Source organism: Clinocottus analis, unplaced genomic scaffold (genome assembly GCF_023055335.1).
Source record: "Clinocottus analis isolate CAN_PGR_092001 unplaced genomic scaffold, fCliAna1.0.p SCAF_11, whole genome shotgun sequence".
NCBI classification, from domain to species: Eukaryota; Metazoa; Chordata; class Actinopteri; order Perciformes; family Cottidae; genus Clinocottus; species Clinocottus analis.
In genome coordinates this window covers 14,719,785-14,739,235 of record NW_027175832.1, presented here as the reverse complement: position 1 = coordinate 14,739,235, position 19,451 = coordinate 14,719,785, and the positions used below count along the sequence as shown (strand labels likewise).

The window sequence follows — 19,451 nt, the reverse complement described above, 5'->3', positions numbered from 1 at the left end:
ATAGTCAAAATTGGATTCTCCACAATATTATATATATATATATATGCAAAATAATAAGCTGAACCAACTTTTAAAAGGAAGTGATATATTTCTACGTAAATGTTGTGCTTTCTATTTGACCAGGAACAAAAAGAAAATGACAGACAAAAGACAAAATGTCACGGGCAAGCACCACAAATGACTGTGCAAGTTGTGTTGCTGTTTGCCCACATGTCGAAACTAGCTAAGTGAACCATGGTGGTTGTTATGCCATGCACACGTTGCTAGGTAACGCCCACATTTGGCTATGTGGTTGGTTTGTTGAATAGATTCACTGGTTTTCCACCCAGCCCTGAGATGGCATCAATGCAAGCTCGCACTAGCCCCGACTCAGCAGGACCGACCCGGCACAGTAAGTGAAAGAGTGGTGTAATTACCAACATCACAAGCCAATAGCAGGGGGCGGTGGGGTGAGACTTCCCAATAACGAACAAAGGAAGAATAAATAAATACTTGTAATAATATGTGTATTAAAACAAAAAGAAAAAGATAGATAAAGATCATTAGGATTTCAACCTTGCAATATAAACACCACTGGTTCTCATCAGAGTTAAGATCTGGTCGGTATGCTCAGTAACTTCCTGCTCTCACTTACTTGCTCATGGCACCCACAGAGCCCGGGACACAGGTTAGGTAATTACAGCTGAGATTGACCTCCATCAGCGTGGGGATGTCACAGATCGCCAAAGGGAACTGACCGACGTGGTTGTTGGACAGGTTGAGGCTTCGCAGGCGAGAAAATCTGCAAGTAGAGAATACCAATTTAGAGGAGGAGAACAGAAAGAGACAGAGAAGGAAAGAGGAAGAGAAGTGTGAGCGGGTGATTGGAAACGTGGTTGTATCTTGTCAACGTGAATATTGTAAGAGAGAGGGGAAGTTATTCATGAATATATTAATGAATTTGGGCAATGTAACAACGTGTAGCTTACACAGAATTTGTTGACGCGACAAACACACGCAGTAATATACAACCCGCCGAAACCTTTACGTCTGATTGTTGCGAAAACAAGCATTGACGTCTGTGTGTTGTTCATTCAAACACAGTGACCGGTGGCATTTGGCTTGGTGTCCTGTGGCAGAGCGTTGACCTTCAGAGGGGTCGCCTCCTCGCTAGGGCGGGTGGGGTGGGGCGGGGCGGGAACAAGGCGAAACAGGGGTCTTTATTTATCCATCCACACACATAGAGACACACACACAGACACACACGTGGGACCTGTTATCACCTATCATGCTCAGAGAGCAGCCGTGGCCAGCCGGAGATGGGCACTGCGCCATATTAGCACCGCGGGCTGGAGCAGCTGCTTAAACTGGCACAATTTGATTTACCTCCCATTGTGCACGCACGCACACACACACACGCACGCAGGTTACACACACATGCACACACTTATACGTCATGGTGACAGAGAAAAAGGCAACCGAGACGTCAGGGCTATTGATTAAGCCGGCCAAGTAATTCCAGCTGAGGGTGACTCCAGCACAGAGTGGGTGGGAGGATGTCACCCCACCCTTAAATCAACCCCTGCAATGTGCTGAGTAATGCTCAGACTTCCTCCTCAGACTCCCCCCAGGTTCGTATCATCCTCTGTGGTTTTGTGTGATCATGCTAGTCTCTTTTCTCCTCGCTCCTTTCCAGGCGTGTTCAAAGCTGCACTCATGATTATTTATGTGGTCAATGGATGAGACCATCACGTTTTTTTTGATCGCAGAGAATTCTTTTGAGAAAACGCAGCACCCCTCTGCGATGTGAAGCCAGAACCGTCACGAAATGTGGACCGGTCCAAAAAAAAATAATGCAAAGTAACCTTTGACATAAATAAAACACCAAAAGCGATATTTTTTTCTTGATACCACTAGAATACCACCGCTAAGACAATTTGTAAATCCTGCCCTGATGATGAATGTTTCTTTTCATTTCAGTATCTTTTATTTAACTTTAGTTATTGATTTCATTTTATACATTTACTGCATATATAATTTAATTGCATTTAACTTAATTTAGCTATTCAGTCCTGCCCTCCCTCCTCATTGAACCCTCCTTGTGGAGTGTATGTGTAAAAGTATACACATGTGGGAAGGTACATACGGGTGTGCTATGCTATGGTTGTGTATATGTAAGCATTTGTTGGAAGATGTTCATTTATGTAGGATAGCGTTTAAACTATTGATACTTATACTACTGTTTTGATTATTAGCTATTTATTTTATTATGTTTGTTTATTTAAATGTCAATGATGGCTTTGTTGTGTTGAAAACGCAAAATATGAAGTTCCACAAAACTGTATTTTAAGTTTCTTTAATTGTAAAAAAAATATTTGAGTGGTTCGTTATTTACAATTTGCGGTTTTCTTTAGATTTTGATGTTAACATCGGAGCAAATTTAAATCTATTTAGTTGATGTGTAAAAGTGCCATCATGTTCCAAAAAAAACTTAAATCGTGCATAATCGTAACTAGCGATATCTGGCCCTGCCAGCTGTTGCGTCTTCAAGTGGGAGGTGCTCCTGGACAAGGTGCTCTTGTCATTGGGGAGAGGCAAAACAGGTTGCCATGGACAACATGCGATGGAGAGACCTCATTGCAGCCAAACTACACCGAGGGATGAAGAGGAGTAATTCAGTAAACAAGTGGTTAACTTTAGCAACAAGATCTGACTCCTCATAGTTAGCAGACTAGCGGTCATGAGGTCAGAGGCCTGCAGCGCGTGTGTTTATCTTGTCAAAGAGCATTCAAAGGACCTGTGTGCCACACTAAACTTTAAAAAGGCAGCGATATGTCAATATTGTGACCTAACAAACAATCTGTTACTGCGGGTTTAAACATAAAGCTGCCCAGAACTATGTTTTGTGCAATTATCCTCCGACTCTGCAGTTCCCCTCAGCTGTGCAGAGCCTTTACGCCTCTTTATCACATGGTGTTGGTGTTCCAGCCTACAAATCCGCTGTCATCAAGCTCGTCTCTCGCCGTTGAAACCCCCCAAAAAAAGAAGAAAAAAAGCCTGCCAGATATACTGTATCTCTCAGGACTTGATGAAGAGCAAACACGAAGTAAAACAAGTGTGGATATTGGACTTGGATTCATTAGGTGGGCAGAGACACACACTAAACGAATGCTAATGTTATTCTGTGTCGGCTGAATGTGTAAAACAGCAACTGCTTGCAAAGATTTTCACCATATCTACTTTATAGGGAGGAAAATATGTCAATAATGTATTTAACTTGCCTCAAATACCCTCTTTTATGTCAAATTCTGTCTTTCTAACACCATTGTGTCCAACATTATTCCCTCTCTCTCGCCTTCCTCCTCTCTTTCATGTCCGTCATAATGTCACTCGACTATCATACCTATGTAAATAAACAGACCAACGGTTCCATCGCGTGCATGCAACATCAGATATGTCCCCCTCAGTGAGTGGTGACCTCCGTCTATCAGTGGGATGCATGCTGGGAAGGCAGTCCCATGCCAGAGGAGACAGCTCGTGTCCCAGACAACTGATTATATGCATATCTGATAGGCGAATCCCCCACCAGTTAGCATTTGGCTACAGATAGAGAGAGAGAAAGAGAAAGAAAAAGAGAGAGAGAGAGAGAGAGAGAGAGAGAAAGAGAAAGAGAAAGAGAGAGAGAGAGAGAGAGAGAGAGAGAGAGAGAGCGCGCATATGGCAGGTTCACACATTCCATTCCTCTTGGAAAAACACAAAGCACTATGACCCCACGTTAGATGTCAGAGAAAGCCGGTGTTTATACTGAAACAAAAACAGACTCTCACACAACTGTCCACACCAAAACACTTGCACCCACATGAATGGGGGCTGCACACAGAGCATTGTTGTTCCCCGACTCCAGCTCTTTTGACTTCCGCCTCTCGGGGGCATAGCGAGTACTCAAGCAACTCCGCTCCACGTTTCTGTCAAAACGGCTCTATTTTCAGCCACCTATTCATCTCTTTCTCATTACTGACCTCTTTTTCTATCATGCTGGGTCAAATGCGGATGAGCCTACTTAGGTTTGGCAAAGATAAATGGATGCTATCTCGCTTGACCGGCAGGGGAGCTGCGCGTCACTCAGCCTATATTTTTGAAACGAGATATGTCTCCTTGCATCGTCTGCCTTTTCAACACCGGTCTTTACTCTGAGACTTAAAAAAAAAAAAAAAAAATCCTCAATAGTTTCTCTGGAAGACATGCATGCATGTGATATTGTAGGTGAACACACACACACACACACACACACACACACACACACACACACACACTCCTGTCAGTGCAGTCATCTTAAAAAATAATGCCATACTGTGTCAAGACTTTGTATGCACTGACCCCAAATCTGTAGCCTGCAGCCACTTTTTTTCTGTTGCATCCAAGCAAGCAACTCTCTCCTCCTCGCACACATACAGACGCTCCATTCTGCGAACATCACTAACACACACCCGAGCGTCAAATTCACACAATGCACTCACTCGAACGATGAAAATATGCTGGCGATAATCTTCAGTAAGAAAGGCTGTGACACATGCTCATGTACCACTGTGTGCATGAATGCAAATACATTTGTGTGCGCACACACGCACGCACGCGAACACACAGACACGCGTCTTGGCTGTGGGCTTTAATCTGGGACCATGATAAGCATGCAGCAGATGGTGCCCACAGAGACGGAGAGTGAGGGAGGCCAGGCACATTAAAAGCTCTCCTGCAGAGTCATCTACCCTTCTGGGCTCGTTTGGCCTAGCCTGGTACGACACAGTCCTGGCTAGCCTATTTGTTCTCCACGTGCCAATGGCCGATGTCCGAGACTGCTCAGGTCGATGGTTACAAATTGCAGCGGGAAGCTGCTAAAGCTGACCAAACAAGCCAGCCACGACCTGTTGTTGTGCCTGTCTCGTCTTACCCCTCCTTGTGTAGCGGCCCAGCTCCTATTGTAGACAAAATTATAAGAATTTTGCAAAACATTCTCGAGTCTCATCATGCCCCAGTTGAATTGTCTCCTCGCGACTTGTAACACGGTCCTCCTCTCCCTTTCCATCTCCCTGCCCCTCCCCCTCCTATTAGTTTGGCCTCAGGTGTATTCACTGTGCATCTATGATGCCACTGTACCTCTGCAGCTGCTGCAGCCGCTCGTCTGCAGGCAGGAAGTTGTGTTTGAGGTTGAGGTGGGTGAGGTCGTGGCTGTAGAAGAGGTTGGGGGGAAGTTGCTCCAGGCTGCAGCAGGACAGATCGACCGAGTTGATCCTCTGGGACACCATCTAGAGGGAGGCATGGGAGGACGGCGAGACGAGTGGAGAGGAAACAGAGAGAAAGAGAAATGGGATTATCACTAGCGCAAAAGACTTAGACTGGTTTACTGTGTGTAAGTGTCTTCGTGTGAGTGTGTGTGTTGCCCACTGCTTAGTGGTCAAATGTCACTCAATGGCCAATCTTCTTAGGATTAGGGAATGAGGAAAAGTGGAGGGAAAGTCCGACAGGTTAGTGACCTGCCATTACATCATTGCGCAAATCTAGTTGCACTGCAGGTGCATCGAGCAGTTAACCTGCAATTTGTCAGTCAAATTTACCTCGGCTTAAAAGAGAAACTCTACACCCTGTAAACCCAAGCTTTTCTGTCCGGAGTTAGCTTCGAGGCTCGTCACTGGTGCGCGTGCTGCTTCTATCCAGGCTTCTATTCTGAGTGGCCCCTCTGGGTGCTGGTGACATGCGTGCGTCCCTGTTCATATTTAGAAAGGAGGTTTTCTGGCTATGGCCTACTTGAGTTCAATTGAGAGAGGAGCGAGTTTTCAGTCACTCTCAGCTCATACTGTACTGGGCGGTGTACCTGTCGAATTCTCATGCACGCACACACACACACACACACACACACACACACACACACACACACACACACACACACACACACACACACACACACACACACACTACCTTTGCAGCGTGTCTGTGCCAGCGCAGGTGCTCCGTGAAGCTGTCGAAGCTGACGTAGTAGGTTTGACTCTGAGGCCCCGCCGAGCTGAAAGCCAGACAGTGGTTGTGCTTCTTCACCTCTTCAACCTTCAGAATGACAAAAAACACACACTGGATTGACACTGCAGTCTTATTAGACATTAACCCCCCCCCCTGCTCTGTATGTAAACGATAACCATCATGACGTGCCTGTGGAGTTAAAAGTTCCACTATAAGTGGAAGCGGAAAAGCTGACACATGGACGTCTGAAAAGATCAGCTCTCGCTCTAAACAGCTTCCGTTGAAGGAAATAATGCTTACTGGCTGCAGGGTAGACAAATCAAGTCAACCAGAAACACACTTAACAACATATATGAGGCATGGATGATCATGCAATGAACACATGTGCGTGACATGAGCAAGAATAAATGTGAAATTGCGTTTTAGACACGCAGAGTTACACACACTCCAGCACGTGGACTCGCGAATAAATGGCTGACTAGTTATGTGTTTGAATACAATACTGGCACGCATACAACTCACTATACAGGCGGGTACATGCAGGAGCAAGTGCATGGAGGAATCGTTGACTAGAGGTCACATGCTGTGTGTGTGTGTGTGTGTGTGTGTGTGTGTGTGTGTGTGTGTGAAATGTTTAAAAACCGGGTGTGGCAGAGTCTGAAGTGTACTTTGTGTCCGGCAGGCAAGTGCTAAAGGGCTGGCTTTTTCAGGAAAGTACTTGGAGCTTATTTAGTGGCCTTGCAGATAAACAGATCCATAAAGCAATAAACAGATAAAGGTCATTTTTAGAAAGGTACTTAAAAAAAAAAGAGGAAAGAAATTGGGCTACTTGAATGCCCCAAGTGATCCATTACAGCATTATGACTCCAGATTAGAAATGGACTCCTGCAGAATACTGAACACATTTTGAATGTAAAAAAAGAGGCTTCAATCATTTCCGTTTGACCTTGAACTAAAATGATCAAAGCTGGAAGCATTCCTCTGTGTCACTAAAGGACAAACATTTGTTCAAGGTGAAATGTCATCGAGACAACTCTTCACTGCGCAGGGAGACATTGGCAGAGGGCAATGAGTGACTTTATCAGGTCACCCACTGGTGATATGACATTATGAGTTTATGATCCAAGGAACAAATTACATAACATCACCATAAAACCTGAAAGTCGTGCCCTGTTGTGATGCAAATTCGACTTACTTTTCCTCCAATGAGCGGCAGGATGTGCATCTTCCCCGTCTGGCTCTCCTTGACAGAGGAGACGATGAGGCAGGTGCCGCACAGGATGACCTGCCGTCTGGTCCAGCGGTTGACGGGCAGCTGGAGCTTCCCTTTCCGGACGTTGTATGTCCCCGACAGCTGGACCCGCTCTGAGCTCTCGATGCTTTGAGGCTTCCCTGGAGCCAAGAAAGAGACATGTTGCGTGGTTAGCACTGCAGACGGGATCTCAACACATTATTAGTTCATGGGACCAAGTGGCCCTAACCCTCCCATCTTCTCTTTGTTGCACTCGTAGTGTCACGCTAGACCAAATGATTTATCCGTCAAAAACACTTGAAAGTTATATCCAGTATTAAATATCATGTTTCAGATGTATAATTCAGGCAGTTCATTTATTCAGTTTTATGTGTATTTCAATTTCAAACTCTCTGTTCACACTAAGAGACAATTTCACAATAGAAGAAACAAAAATAAAGTTTGTCTAAGATCCTCAACATGAGTAAGAGTCGCTACAACTTCCTCAAACATTTGTCTTTTCTCGCTTGCATCTTTCACATTTATGTACAAGTAGCACAATGAAAAACAATAATCAGTACAATCTATATATAAATGTAAAATACAATGTCATGGTGTTTCTTATATACAACAGCTACATGATGCTACTTATGAATACACAAAGTCAAACCCAAACCAGAGCCATCAGCATGTAATTAATACTATGACTAAATATGAAGGTATTTCGCCATCAAGTATTGGATGAACTTAAAAATTTCTGAACCCCCCCGCCCCCTTTAATGGCATCACACTGCCGGGCTAGCATAAAATCCAAACCCATTGAACATGACGGGCATTGGATGTCCCACTTGGCACATGGATGGAAAGAAATGGTGTGGATTTGAATTCAGTGCGGCTCCACGTTTACCTGAATTCTTAAATTCCCCTGAATTATTCCCTGACAACTTCCGAGCTGCCTGTATTCACTTTTACCCGTCAGTCTGCCTCGCCAGTCGCCACCATTGGAGAGGCAGTGGTTCCCACTTCAACACCAGCCTGCCAAACCTGACAGTCAGGCTGCTTATCAGGTGTTCTGGCAGCCAGGCTGTCTTATCGTTCTGTCTAAACATCCACCTGCTTTCTGTCTACTCCCCAGGCTGGTATGCCCCCCCCGCCCCCCTTCAACAGCATGTTTAACCTCACTGTTTTCCCGCGTCTTGGGCCAAACAAGATTGAATGGCGTGGAAGTTTTCCTTTCCCGAGAGACAGATGGCCTCAGAAACGTGCCTCGCGTCTCGTGGCCTACTGTAAACTGGCTGCATCCATCCCATCCCACACTTCAGTAATGTCCCTCTCACACACATTTCCCTTCACTCAAACACACACGGAGGGGTTGTGGAGGAAGGAGTCAGTAGGGTAGACTAGCCGCAAACTCACACACACACTCACACACACACTCACACACACACACACACACACTTGCCTCTCATGGCTTTAAATAATTCAGGTCCTTCACATGCCGACTGTCAGCCTCGCAGAGTGCTCCTCCAACACACTCAGCAGAGTTTAATAGCATTCTGACCAGAGGTGTGCTTGTTTGTGCTGAGGTGGCTACACCTGGACAAGGGGGGGGGGGTTGACCTTTACTCTCTATCTTTTGTTAACAGCTGAATCAATAGCCTAGTTTACAGAAGGATATTTGATTTGACTAAATGCAGAGTGCGTAACATGACAAGCTATAGTTAATTGTTGAGAATTAGTTATGTTTGGGTACGAGGGGGAACTGTTTCGAGCGTCGGCCTCGGGGGAAGAAAACAGCCCAACGCGCAAAGATGTGGCCATCTTGCCGCTTATTACTCATCTTCTGTGATAATGTAACACTGGCAGGTGATTACGTAGTCACACATGTCAGACACACACACAGGAGACCTTCCCAACCTTATGCATGACGTGATGCCGCAATCAAGCATTAATTTTCACGCCATATGGAGAGACCGGGAGGTACGCTGGCGAAATAGCAATGATGCGAAAGTCAAAATGTATTCGTGTCTAAACTGCTCAGGTGGGCGGTTCTGGAAACAGATATACATCTTTTTCCTTTATGTGAAGGATTATTTATAAACCTGTTTCACGGTAATGCTAACTTAAACATATTAAAGCAAATGCAGTTCCCACTCTGCCAAGATCTGTAAAGCTAAATATAATATGCTGTATATGACAATTTAACTGGTGTAACCTGTTAATTTCTTTCTGTGCTCTGGCAGCCATATATATATATATATATATATATATATACATATATACATATATATATATATATATATACATATATATATATATATATATATATATATATATATATATATATATATATATATATATATATATATACATATATATATACAGCAGTAATCAAAAGTTGGCAATTATAAATCTTGAGATAAATATGGATAAATGATGTTTTAATGAGCTACGAGGATATGAAATACTGTAATATTCAAAATTCCTTTATACTGTGCTTACATCTTAATGTGCATCATTCTGCCAAAATATTCAATACAGATATCTTCATAAACACACAATGAAGAAGATTTTCTTTTTTTACTTTTGAACGAGAAATATCAACATTTGTACCAAATACCAAAAATAAAAAATGTATGGAAACATTTTTAAAAAGGCCATAAGCACGGTGCTTAGTGTGTTTCGTCAGTATTGTGTTTAGTGTGTTCTATCATTATTGAAAATACGAAGAAATCAGCAGATCTTCACGCTCATTTAGTTGCACGTCACGAGTGTGGAGCGACCATTTGCGTCATTGAAAGTTTACTCGTGTGAGCAAATCCATTACATTTTTCTCCTCCACTTCCGGGTATACCAGTGGCGCCCAGCTGTGCCCACAAATACTTTTACGAGGTCACAGACAAACGTGACACGTGTCGACATTCGTTCGCTCAAGTGGTTTGGACAGGCGGGTTGAACTGGCAGATGAACTTTCCTTCAGAAGGAAACATGGGGAAGGAAAGATAAGGTATCAAAACAGGGAAGGATTTACCAGCACGTACCTAAAAAAAACGTGAGACATCACGTCAATAGTAATACCTTGATACTGGCACGTAAAAGAAGGGAAACAATGAAAACATCTTAACTGTTACACCTGAACATAAATGCCAGATTACCACCAAAATTGGGCTGAGCGCTCTTGTCTGCCAAACCTCCTCCAAATCCGAGTGACATCTTGCTAACAGACAGACTGGCTGAGTGCAAAGGAACAGACTGGTTATACCCCCTTCCAACTTCTCTGGCTGGCAGAGGCAACCGGCAGGCGCATATTTTCACTACTGAGCTTGGGAAAGGGGGATGTGTTGCATTAGACAAATTATTCACAAGCTTTTAGCCTCAATATGTCACATGGGCATATTCCTACTATTTTTAGGCCTTTTGTTGGAACGTGCTCTCTCCCACACTAGCATATGCACAAACACACACTCGTTACTCCTCGTCCTGCTCTTCCTCTTGCTCTCTCTTACACACACACACACACACACACACACACACACACACACACACACACACACACACACACACACACACACACACACACACATTAACCATCTCAATATGTGCATCCATCTAATAGTCCCCACCCACCAAATGTTGACGGACCCAAAACAGCAAGATTCGTTGTGAAGGTAGAACAATACAGACAGCTTGCGTGGGCTGCTTTTGTTTGAAAGCTCCTCCCCTGCGGATGTTGTCATTTACAACCATCTCACACAGACGCCTGGATGGCCGCTCCGGTCTGGCTATGGGAATGCACAGTGGAGGAAGCAAGGAGATGGGTGGGACACCCACGTGAGCATCCTGTTGACAGGATATATATATAGACAGATATATTGACAGTTGCGCTATTCCAAATGCATGAACTACAGGCCACCTAAGATAGCAGTATTTCGAGCAGCGATGATGTTAGTCATGTGGCCATCCCATAATCTATGGGGGATGCTTGAATGTAAAAATAATAGACAGGCCCAGCTAGGTGGGTGTGCTCATGTGCAGGAGTCATAAGTCTATTTCTAGACCTACTGTACGTAGGAGCATACTACAGTCTGTGTGTGTGTTGGTTACTAGAGATGGCGTCCTTCCTCCCCCCCCCCCCCCCCCCCAAGCACAGGAAAAGAGGGTTTCCCCTCCACTCTCGGCTCCAATACCCGTGTGTGCGCACAGCTACTACTTAAATATAAAAAATAAATATATGTATGCAAGCTACTGTCACTCTCAAGACAGAACCAACAAACTAAATCAATGTTTATACAAATTTTCCAAATCTGTGAAAAAGGTTTGCTTAGTAAATGTCATAGTGGAACACACCAGGGACCGGTTAAGAGAACCGAGTGAGGAATCGGCAGGCAGTCGATGGTGGCATAAAACGGGCGAGAAAAGGTGATTTTGAGAAAGTGTGAGTGTGACCACAACCCTGAGAGCTCCTGGAGCATCCAGTTAGAAGTGGCCGCCCAATGCATTATGCAGTTTGTTGCAGTAGAAGGCGAGAACGGCCTTGGACAGACACAGAGGTGCACAGTCACTCACTAATCGCTCGATCGTCCTGGTGATTACCTCAGAGCGTTAGCCTACAAAAGCCAAATTATTTAAAGTCCCACGATACCGTCCCTCTGCTTTGCATACTCCTGATAAACTATAATTATTTGCATTGCGAAGGTGTGTAAAATCCAAAATGATAAAATGGCACATCCCAATGCTGGGGCAATATATCTCACACAGCACACACACCCCTGTAGGAATTGGGGAACTGGCACTTTGCATTTTCAGTTCAATTCAGGACGTTAAGCCTGTGAAGCGCAAATTATAGATCCAGAAAACAGATGTTTAACAGCTGATACGAGCAGCGCGCAGCTCCGACAAGACGCCTCGGAATATTGATACTGTCGGTGTGGATTCATGTCGTGCGTGTTTAATCTTGGCAAAGTCAAACTTGCGGTTGCTTAACGTCCATATTTATTCCTGAGCTAATGTATCCAGGCTTCTAAGCTGCCTGCCAGATGCCCTGCTGCTGCCCCCCTTATCCATCATTGTTAGCGATCAGCACCCCAAGGCCGACTTCTCTCCGTCCGTCTCCCAATTTAACAGATCAACGCTTCTTTCTCCTGGCCCTCCTGCAATAACAGGGACACATCCCTGGTTATTCATCCTGCCCAGCTAAATGCAACCTGACATCAGCACACCTCCACTACAGGACTGGGCATGCCGTACCGTAGGGCATCGATGACCCACATAAGTCACAGCGGAGCACGAGCATGCGCAGACACACACACACACACACACACACACACATGTATTCTATAGGCGGTGGCAGATGTGATGTACCGCATGGCAAGGCTCTAGGACTTCTGAATGCTTCTAAGCCTACATTTGGCTTAGATCTCCAAAGTCAGCTTTTATCTGCTTCTTTTGAAATGTATCTCAACTGCAGCATCTCATTAAAGATCTAGCTATTGGGAAGCGTCTATAAAAACCTGATACGAGGCACTCCATCAAACAAACATCACCATCATAATCTCTGCCGCGTTGTAGACATTACCTCGTAAAGAGACAACTAATGTTGACGAAGCACGGTGGCGAAGGGATGTAGAAATAGATGTAAGACAAAGCGAGTGCCAGCTGTTACTTTGCAACACAAAAATAGCTGCACTGTCCTTCTGTTACAAAATACACACACTAACACACACACACACACAATGTCAAAATGTATCTTCTTAAAAGGTGTCTGTTTGCAGGCTGAGGAAGGACACGCTTCCAACATCTGATCATCCTTTTCTCAAGCTCTCTTTCCTCTCTTTCTCATTCTCTGTGGATGACGTGAGGTGACGACTCAGATCCAAAGTGACAGGCCCCGTTGAGCCGACTGTCCGCTCGAGCGGCGGCTGGCGAGCCTTGCTGGGGAGGGGACAAAGGGCGTCATGGACTCGCATGAGTGCTCCATGTCTCTCTGCACATTACACTTTTTCTTCCCGCACTTTGCACACAATGATGCACGTGTTGAACTGTGAATGTGACGCGACGGAAAAAGAAAAATAAGCAGAACAAAAAAGCCAGCGGAGAGTTTTCGGTAAGGCCACGACAGGCTCCTTAATAACACTTAATTTCCACTGCACGATTCGGCTCAATTTGATTTATTTTTCAATGTAGAGACGAACCCTTCAATGCAAGTGGAATTCTTAGCTGATTGTCATAGCAACGCAGAGTGAAACTGACAGCGCCGACTGCTCCATTCAGGATCCTTGCTGGATCCTTTCATCAGCAATCAAATGGGGGAATGTGTGCAATGCTCGTGACGATTCTCTCTGACCCTCCGTGTTCGAATTGTACCCTCCAGCATCAGCTCAGCTTGCGTGGAACCTGGACCGAGTACCAGATACTATACACATTTGCCAACGGAAACCCGATGAAGAACAATTAATGAAGGTGCTTCGTCAACTCTACAAACATTTTTAGTGGAAAGTTCCCAGATGTTCTCACACTGACCGTCCGTGGCTGCCGCTCCCTCGGGGACCGAGGGTGTGAAATGTGTCAAGCTGTCCTCGGTGAGTGTCAAGCGGTCCTCAGTGAGAAGAAGATGAGGAACATGTTTGCATGGCGTTCATGGCGTTCATGCATTATCGCTGTGTGACACTGTATAGCCTACACACTCTGTATGTCCTTACTTTGTGGTCAGAATGGTGCAATTTTGTAAAGCCCAAGTGGCACATTTAATGGAGGGATTTTAGTATTTTGACTGACAGGGAAACTAATAGTCCTTCAAAAAATATTCAGGAAATAAGGGCGAGACAAGTAAGAACATGGATATATGCATTTTTGTGTCAGGTAGTTTTTTAGCATTTTTTTAAAGGTTTTTTTTTTGTTTAAAACCAAAAACCTGCAGAACCAATGACATTCCCATCAGCGGCAGTTGTACTTTGTGTTTCATGCTAATTATAGAATATTCAGCCTTGACATCGTTGATTGTTCTAGTTTGGTCCGGAGGTGCTTTGCTGCTGTAGAGTCTGGAACGTCTCCAGTGCGTTAACGCAAAGTCAACTCAATAGTGAGTCCGAATGAACAACTGTGTTTGCAGCACCGCAAGCAATTGATTAGCTCGACGACTATTTATTTAATAATCCATGCGGCTGCTCGATTTCATCATCATCATTCCTTTATTTATAAAAACAATTACACATGATTAAATTGTTATGCATCTCACATTGTGATCTACACTTGTGAATGTGTATTGAATTAATAATTAAATGTGAATTATATGTAAAGTATTGAAACAAATTATTTAATGATAATTCAGGATAGGTGACACGGCTGTCTTGTGTGTGTGTGTGTTTGTATTTATTTTGCTGAGAAGTGCCTTAAGGAAAAGTTGACTGGCGTTGCTTTGTCCTCCTGTTTATCGCCAGACATCAAACATTCTTCAGGTTAAAGAGCTCAGTGGAGGTGATGTTTCTCCCTCTTCCCTTTCAACCCCTCGGCCGCCCTACTCTCAGCTGGTGATGTCAGCATTGAAGGGAAATGTGTAGCCGCGGCCTGGGCGACCGTGAGACGTCCCCAGAGAGAGGTTGGAGAGGGTAATTAATAGTTTGATGGTTGCCCTCAAATTCTGATGCCTCATCTCTCTTAAGCATGTCACCAGGAAGGACACCATCAGACAGACACACAGACACAGACACACACACACACACTGTACCCAACCTTCTCTCTCAGTCCAGTGAAACACATCCTGAATCCAAATGAGGTCACAGCCTGCAATATCTTACCCATCAAACCATTATTACCGTTTTCCCCCAGGAAAAAGGCAACTAAACAGCCCTTTGCTGTTAAAGGCATTGTGCAACTCCAGTTATTAGGTCAGTGCATTACCGTCCACTGCCTGAAGGGGCAGCATGGGAACTCCTTGTGGCAGGGGGATGACCTAAAGGAGGACTTGTCTTGTGTTCTGCAACCTTTTTTTAAGGAGAATTTGACCCACGAGTGCACACATTTCCTCTTCTGCATTGACAATGCACAACCATAGGATATTTCATATGCTCATCGATCAGATTTTGTCAACCTCGAAGCTTGAACCCACGCAAACAATGTGTAAACATGCGATCGTAACTCATGAGGCTGACAGCTGGAATGAGGAACCGCAGTGAGAGAAGCCTCCATGGGAGTCGGATAAATCACGTCGAGCAGCTATATGAATTTTTAAATAAAATGACTTATGTGCCCTCAAGTAAAAAAGAAGTAACCACATTTCCCATTAGTCCCTCCCACCACCAGCTGAACTGTGAACGCGCTACATCACGTAATTTAATCAATCTTCACTAGAAGGGAGGAGGGTGGGAGGAGGGGGCGAATTAGGGCTGCTTCAAATCGTAGGTGTTGGCTACAGTGCTTTAAAAAAAACAAAAACAAAAAAGATTTCCCCCAGTGATTCCCTGTGTCGGTGGATGGGCTGGATGCTGACGTACATAGAAGTGTGCTCCCTCTGTGCTCTCTCCCTCTCTTCCCAGCTCCACTCCTGCTGCTGTTATGTAATGAGTGTGAGTTACGAAACCGTACATTGGAAAATACGAGCCCACTGATCAGTAAGCTCAGAGCGTGCACACGCACACACGCACGCACGCACACGCACACACACACACACACACACACACACACACACAGAATAAGGGCGCTTGGGTTTTTCTCCCCCTTCTTTGTGTGTGAGCGAATGCAAATGTTGTCACTGTAGTGGACAAAAGTGCCTTAGTGTTTGCTCATGCATACAATGCCTGTGTGTGTGTGTGTGTGTGTGTGTGTGTGTGTGTGTGTGTGTGTGTGTGTGTGTGTGTGTGTGTGTGTACACTGCAAATTGATTGAATATACAGGTGTAAATCAGAGTATTTTATTGAGAGGCTGTGGAAGTGCGCAAAGCTCCAAAATAAATTATTTAGTGTGTTTGTGGGTGAGCGTGTGTATAAAATACATAAATGAAAGTACAGGGAAAAATATAGTGAGGGTTCGTATAGTTGCGAGTTGCAGCAGACGAGGGTGAATACCGGGAGCTATGCTGGCGTATTAAGAGCTTGAGCAAGAGAAGGACGACGACATAAAGAGAGATGTTAGGGATGGACAAGGAAGAGAAAACCAGATAAGGCAAAGCAGAGATGCTGCGATGGAGGAAAAATATACGGGTAGATGAATACACGGCTGAACGAACAAAAAATGAATAACATAACATATCCTGTCACCTCAGGCAGAAAGGGAGAGCTGTAAAGCGAAGTGAGCTAATCTTACTCCGCTGTTAATGTCGGTATTAAGACCGGCCACAAAACAAAATAGACAGAATATTCTGAGGACTCTATGTCCTCTTGTGCTGACGAAACACAAATGTTATCTAATTGTGTCGGCACGGATGAGGAGATATTAAAGGATGCATATTACATACCAGGGTGTTTTCCCCCCCATCAGTTAAGATAATGGACGTCATCTGTGTGCGTGCACAAACAGGTCACAAATCAACTGAGGAGGCAGTTCGTTACTCTAATGGAGGATTACGACGAACAGTTTTATTATTCACTTTACCGTTTTCCGTCGTTTCTCTTCCAAATGGATTAATATCCCACTATATCGAATGTGAAATGTATTCACACTCAGTAGTTAGCTCTATGTATAGTTGACGGCATCGTGACGGAGTCCACCATTCCCGTGCCCTGTCGTGCGGCGTGCATATCGCCCTAGCGGGTGAGCAAAGTGTGTCTTAGACACTTGAACCGTTTCGTAAAAAAACAGAGCAGAGAGACGCTTCAGAGGCAAACTGCAACGCTTCTGGTGGACACGCTTTTTCCACAAGCATTTTCGACAGTTGCCGCCAGGTGGACCACTGTTGTTACTTAACAGCCAGATGCGGCTCGCTGACGGGTAAAAGTTAGCTGCGTCTCCTTCTGCATCGGCAAGCCGCGTGTTCCCAACTCTGGGACTCGTACCTTCTAGATTTCTCAGCATTGCCGCCACATAACCACAAGTGTAGCCAAACCAAGTAGAAGAGAAGTCGAGAAACTGAACCGAGAGGATCGGAAATTGAGAACCCGAATGCTCGTCAGACTGCTTGTGTTTCTTGCCTTGTCAGACTCAGTTTTAGAGACTCATTATACCGACCAAAATATGTCTGTAATTGTAATATGCCGGCAGAATCCTCTAACAAGCAAAGCCAAACTCACTATCCTCAGATTCTTTTGAAGCCAAAGGAAGTAACGTCTATCTACTGCGGACGAGAAAAACAGCAAGCTGTCTGACAATGCCTTGCATCACACAGTGATGTGTGACGCTAATATAAACGCTCATCAGTTGTTGTTTTTTAAGGTTAACAACTCAGAAAACACTCTGATGTCTCTCTCATTCCCAGCGAGCGCCGTGATATTATGCTGGCGAAAAAGGTCAGACATATTCTCCGTTCAAAAACCCCTCCAAGTGTTTAACTGCCGCGGCGTTTTCCGCGTTGATCGAGCGTGAGCGATGCACTTGTTTGTCAGTGTGGACGGCTGTAGTCCGTGTTGGGAAATAATGAATTACCAGTGGGTCATGGAATGCCTGAGAAACAAATGGGAGGCTGAGCTTTCTCACACGCAAGAATAAAGCAAGCCTGCACACGTGTGAACTGATTTGCTGCTGTGTGATAGTAAAACTGGCAGGAGAGCCAGTTATGTAATACCTTTCTGTCTTGCTCACACACACACACACACACACACACACACACACACACACACACACACACACACACACACACACACACACACACAGGTTATGACCTGCATATTTTAATGTTTTAAAGGGCAAGGAGGGTCTCAGCTAAACTGAAATTTTGCGTTTTTTCCCTACTCATCTCCCTCCATTACCCATCCCCCTGAGTGTGTAACGTCAGGCTTCAATATCTCCAGCTGTCGTCCACTCTGTTAACTCTCCTGTGTCCTTACTTTCTACTGCTCAGATTATAAAGTTTGAGTGGCTTTAAGTGGTTGGCCCTTGCCGGAAATCCCCATTTCCAGCCCAGCTATACTCGTGACCTGAGCTCTCTCGTTGCTCACAGAGCCTCCTTCTGAAATATGTCAGCATGAAGCCCGTTCTGCTTAACCGTCCTTCGGTCATAAGAGAACCTCCAAAAGGGGATGGATATTACAGCCTGGTAATATCAGTGACCTATACTCACTGCTTCATCCAAAGCCGCCCCCTACACTGGCCCGCCCTTCCCTCAGGCCCCGCCCACAGCCCTCCACCATGCCAGTGGTGCCCGCAGTGAGGCCCCGGCACAGCCTGTGCCACCGCGCTCAAGGATACGCTGTCGACATCTACGGGTCAGTGCAGTCCAGTCACAGGGTGGCACACACACACACACACACACGCACACTCATGAATGATGCAGTGCTCGCCGTCAGTCCTGCTCTTTCGCTAACACATGAGGACACATAATCAGGCTCGATCACGGGCGATGCATGCGCGACGACACGGAGGGGAGGGCGGCAGCGTGTAGTGAGGACGCAATTAAAGCACATCCCATGAGCCAATAAACAATGCAAGACAACCCTGTGATGAGATTCTCTGCCTGGAGGAGACTTGAAGCATAGTACGAACTGGGGCACAGGCTTCATTACACTGAGCACGACTCACACTCATTTTCATGAGTTGTTGCAACTCCTGTTTGGTGCACCAAACAATTAGTCGATCAATCGCTTTGGGGATGGACCGAAAATTAATGGAGCTTATTCTTTAAACGAGTACTCCAGCGAGATTGTATTTTTCATTGAGGCAGTTTGGGTCCCTTGAAAGAAAAAAGGAAGAACGGGATGAATTGATGCAGCAGAGATAATCTCAACTGTAAGTTCCTTCTGTGAATCAAGTTACAAATTGCAGCCTCCTACACTACCCACAATGCAACATGCTAGCAGTAGACTTCCCCCTCTCCCTGGTCAATTTCCATATTCATCAAATTCTAAAAGCCCAATCGGTTAAAGATTCAAAGGTTTTACTCGTCAGTGCAATATCGATCTTATACATATACCGTGACATGTGAGAAAAGACAGTCTTAGATTTTGGAAATCGTGATATCTTATTATTTGCCTTAACCGTATATATTTGTACAGCCCTAAATCACAAATGTAGCTCAGAGGGCTTTGCAATCTGTACAGCACGAGACATCCTCTGTACCCGGACCCTCTCATCGGAACATGAGCGA

General features: G+C 44.9%; 1 protein-coding gene across 1 annotated transcript in view; it reads right to left on the bottom strand.

Moving 5' to 3' along the window:
• phlpp1 (PH domain and leucine rich repeat protein phosphatase 1) overlaps nucleotides 1–19,451 on the bottom strand; it is a 43,937-nt gene that overhangs the window by 10,043 nt on the left and 14,443 nt on the right. Inside the window, exons 2-5 of the mRNA XM_068570562.1 lie at nucleotides 7,187–7,383; nucleotides 5,953–6,078; nucleotides 5,134–5,282; nucleotides 635–781 (exon numbers count right to left, since the gene is read on the bottom strand). Of these exons, the coding sequence (XP_068426663.1) occupies nucleotides 635–781; nucleotides 5,134–5,282; nucleotides 5,953–6,078; nucleotides 7,187–7,383 (619 nt within the window). The remainder of the gene's footprint in view (nucleotides 1–634; nucleotides 782–5,133; nucleotides 5,283–5,952; nucleotides 6,079–7,186; nucleotides 7,384–19,451) is intronic.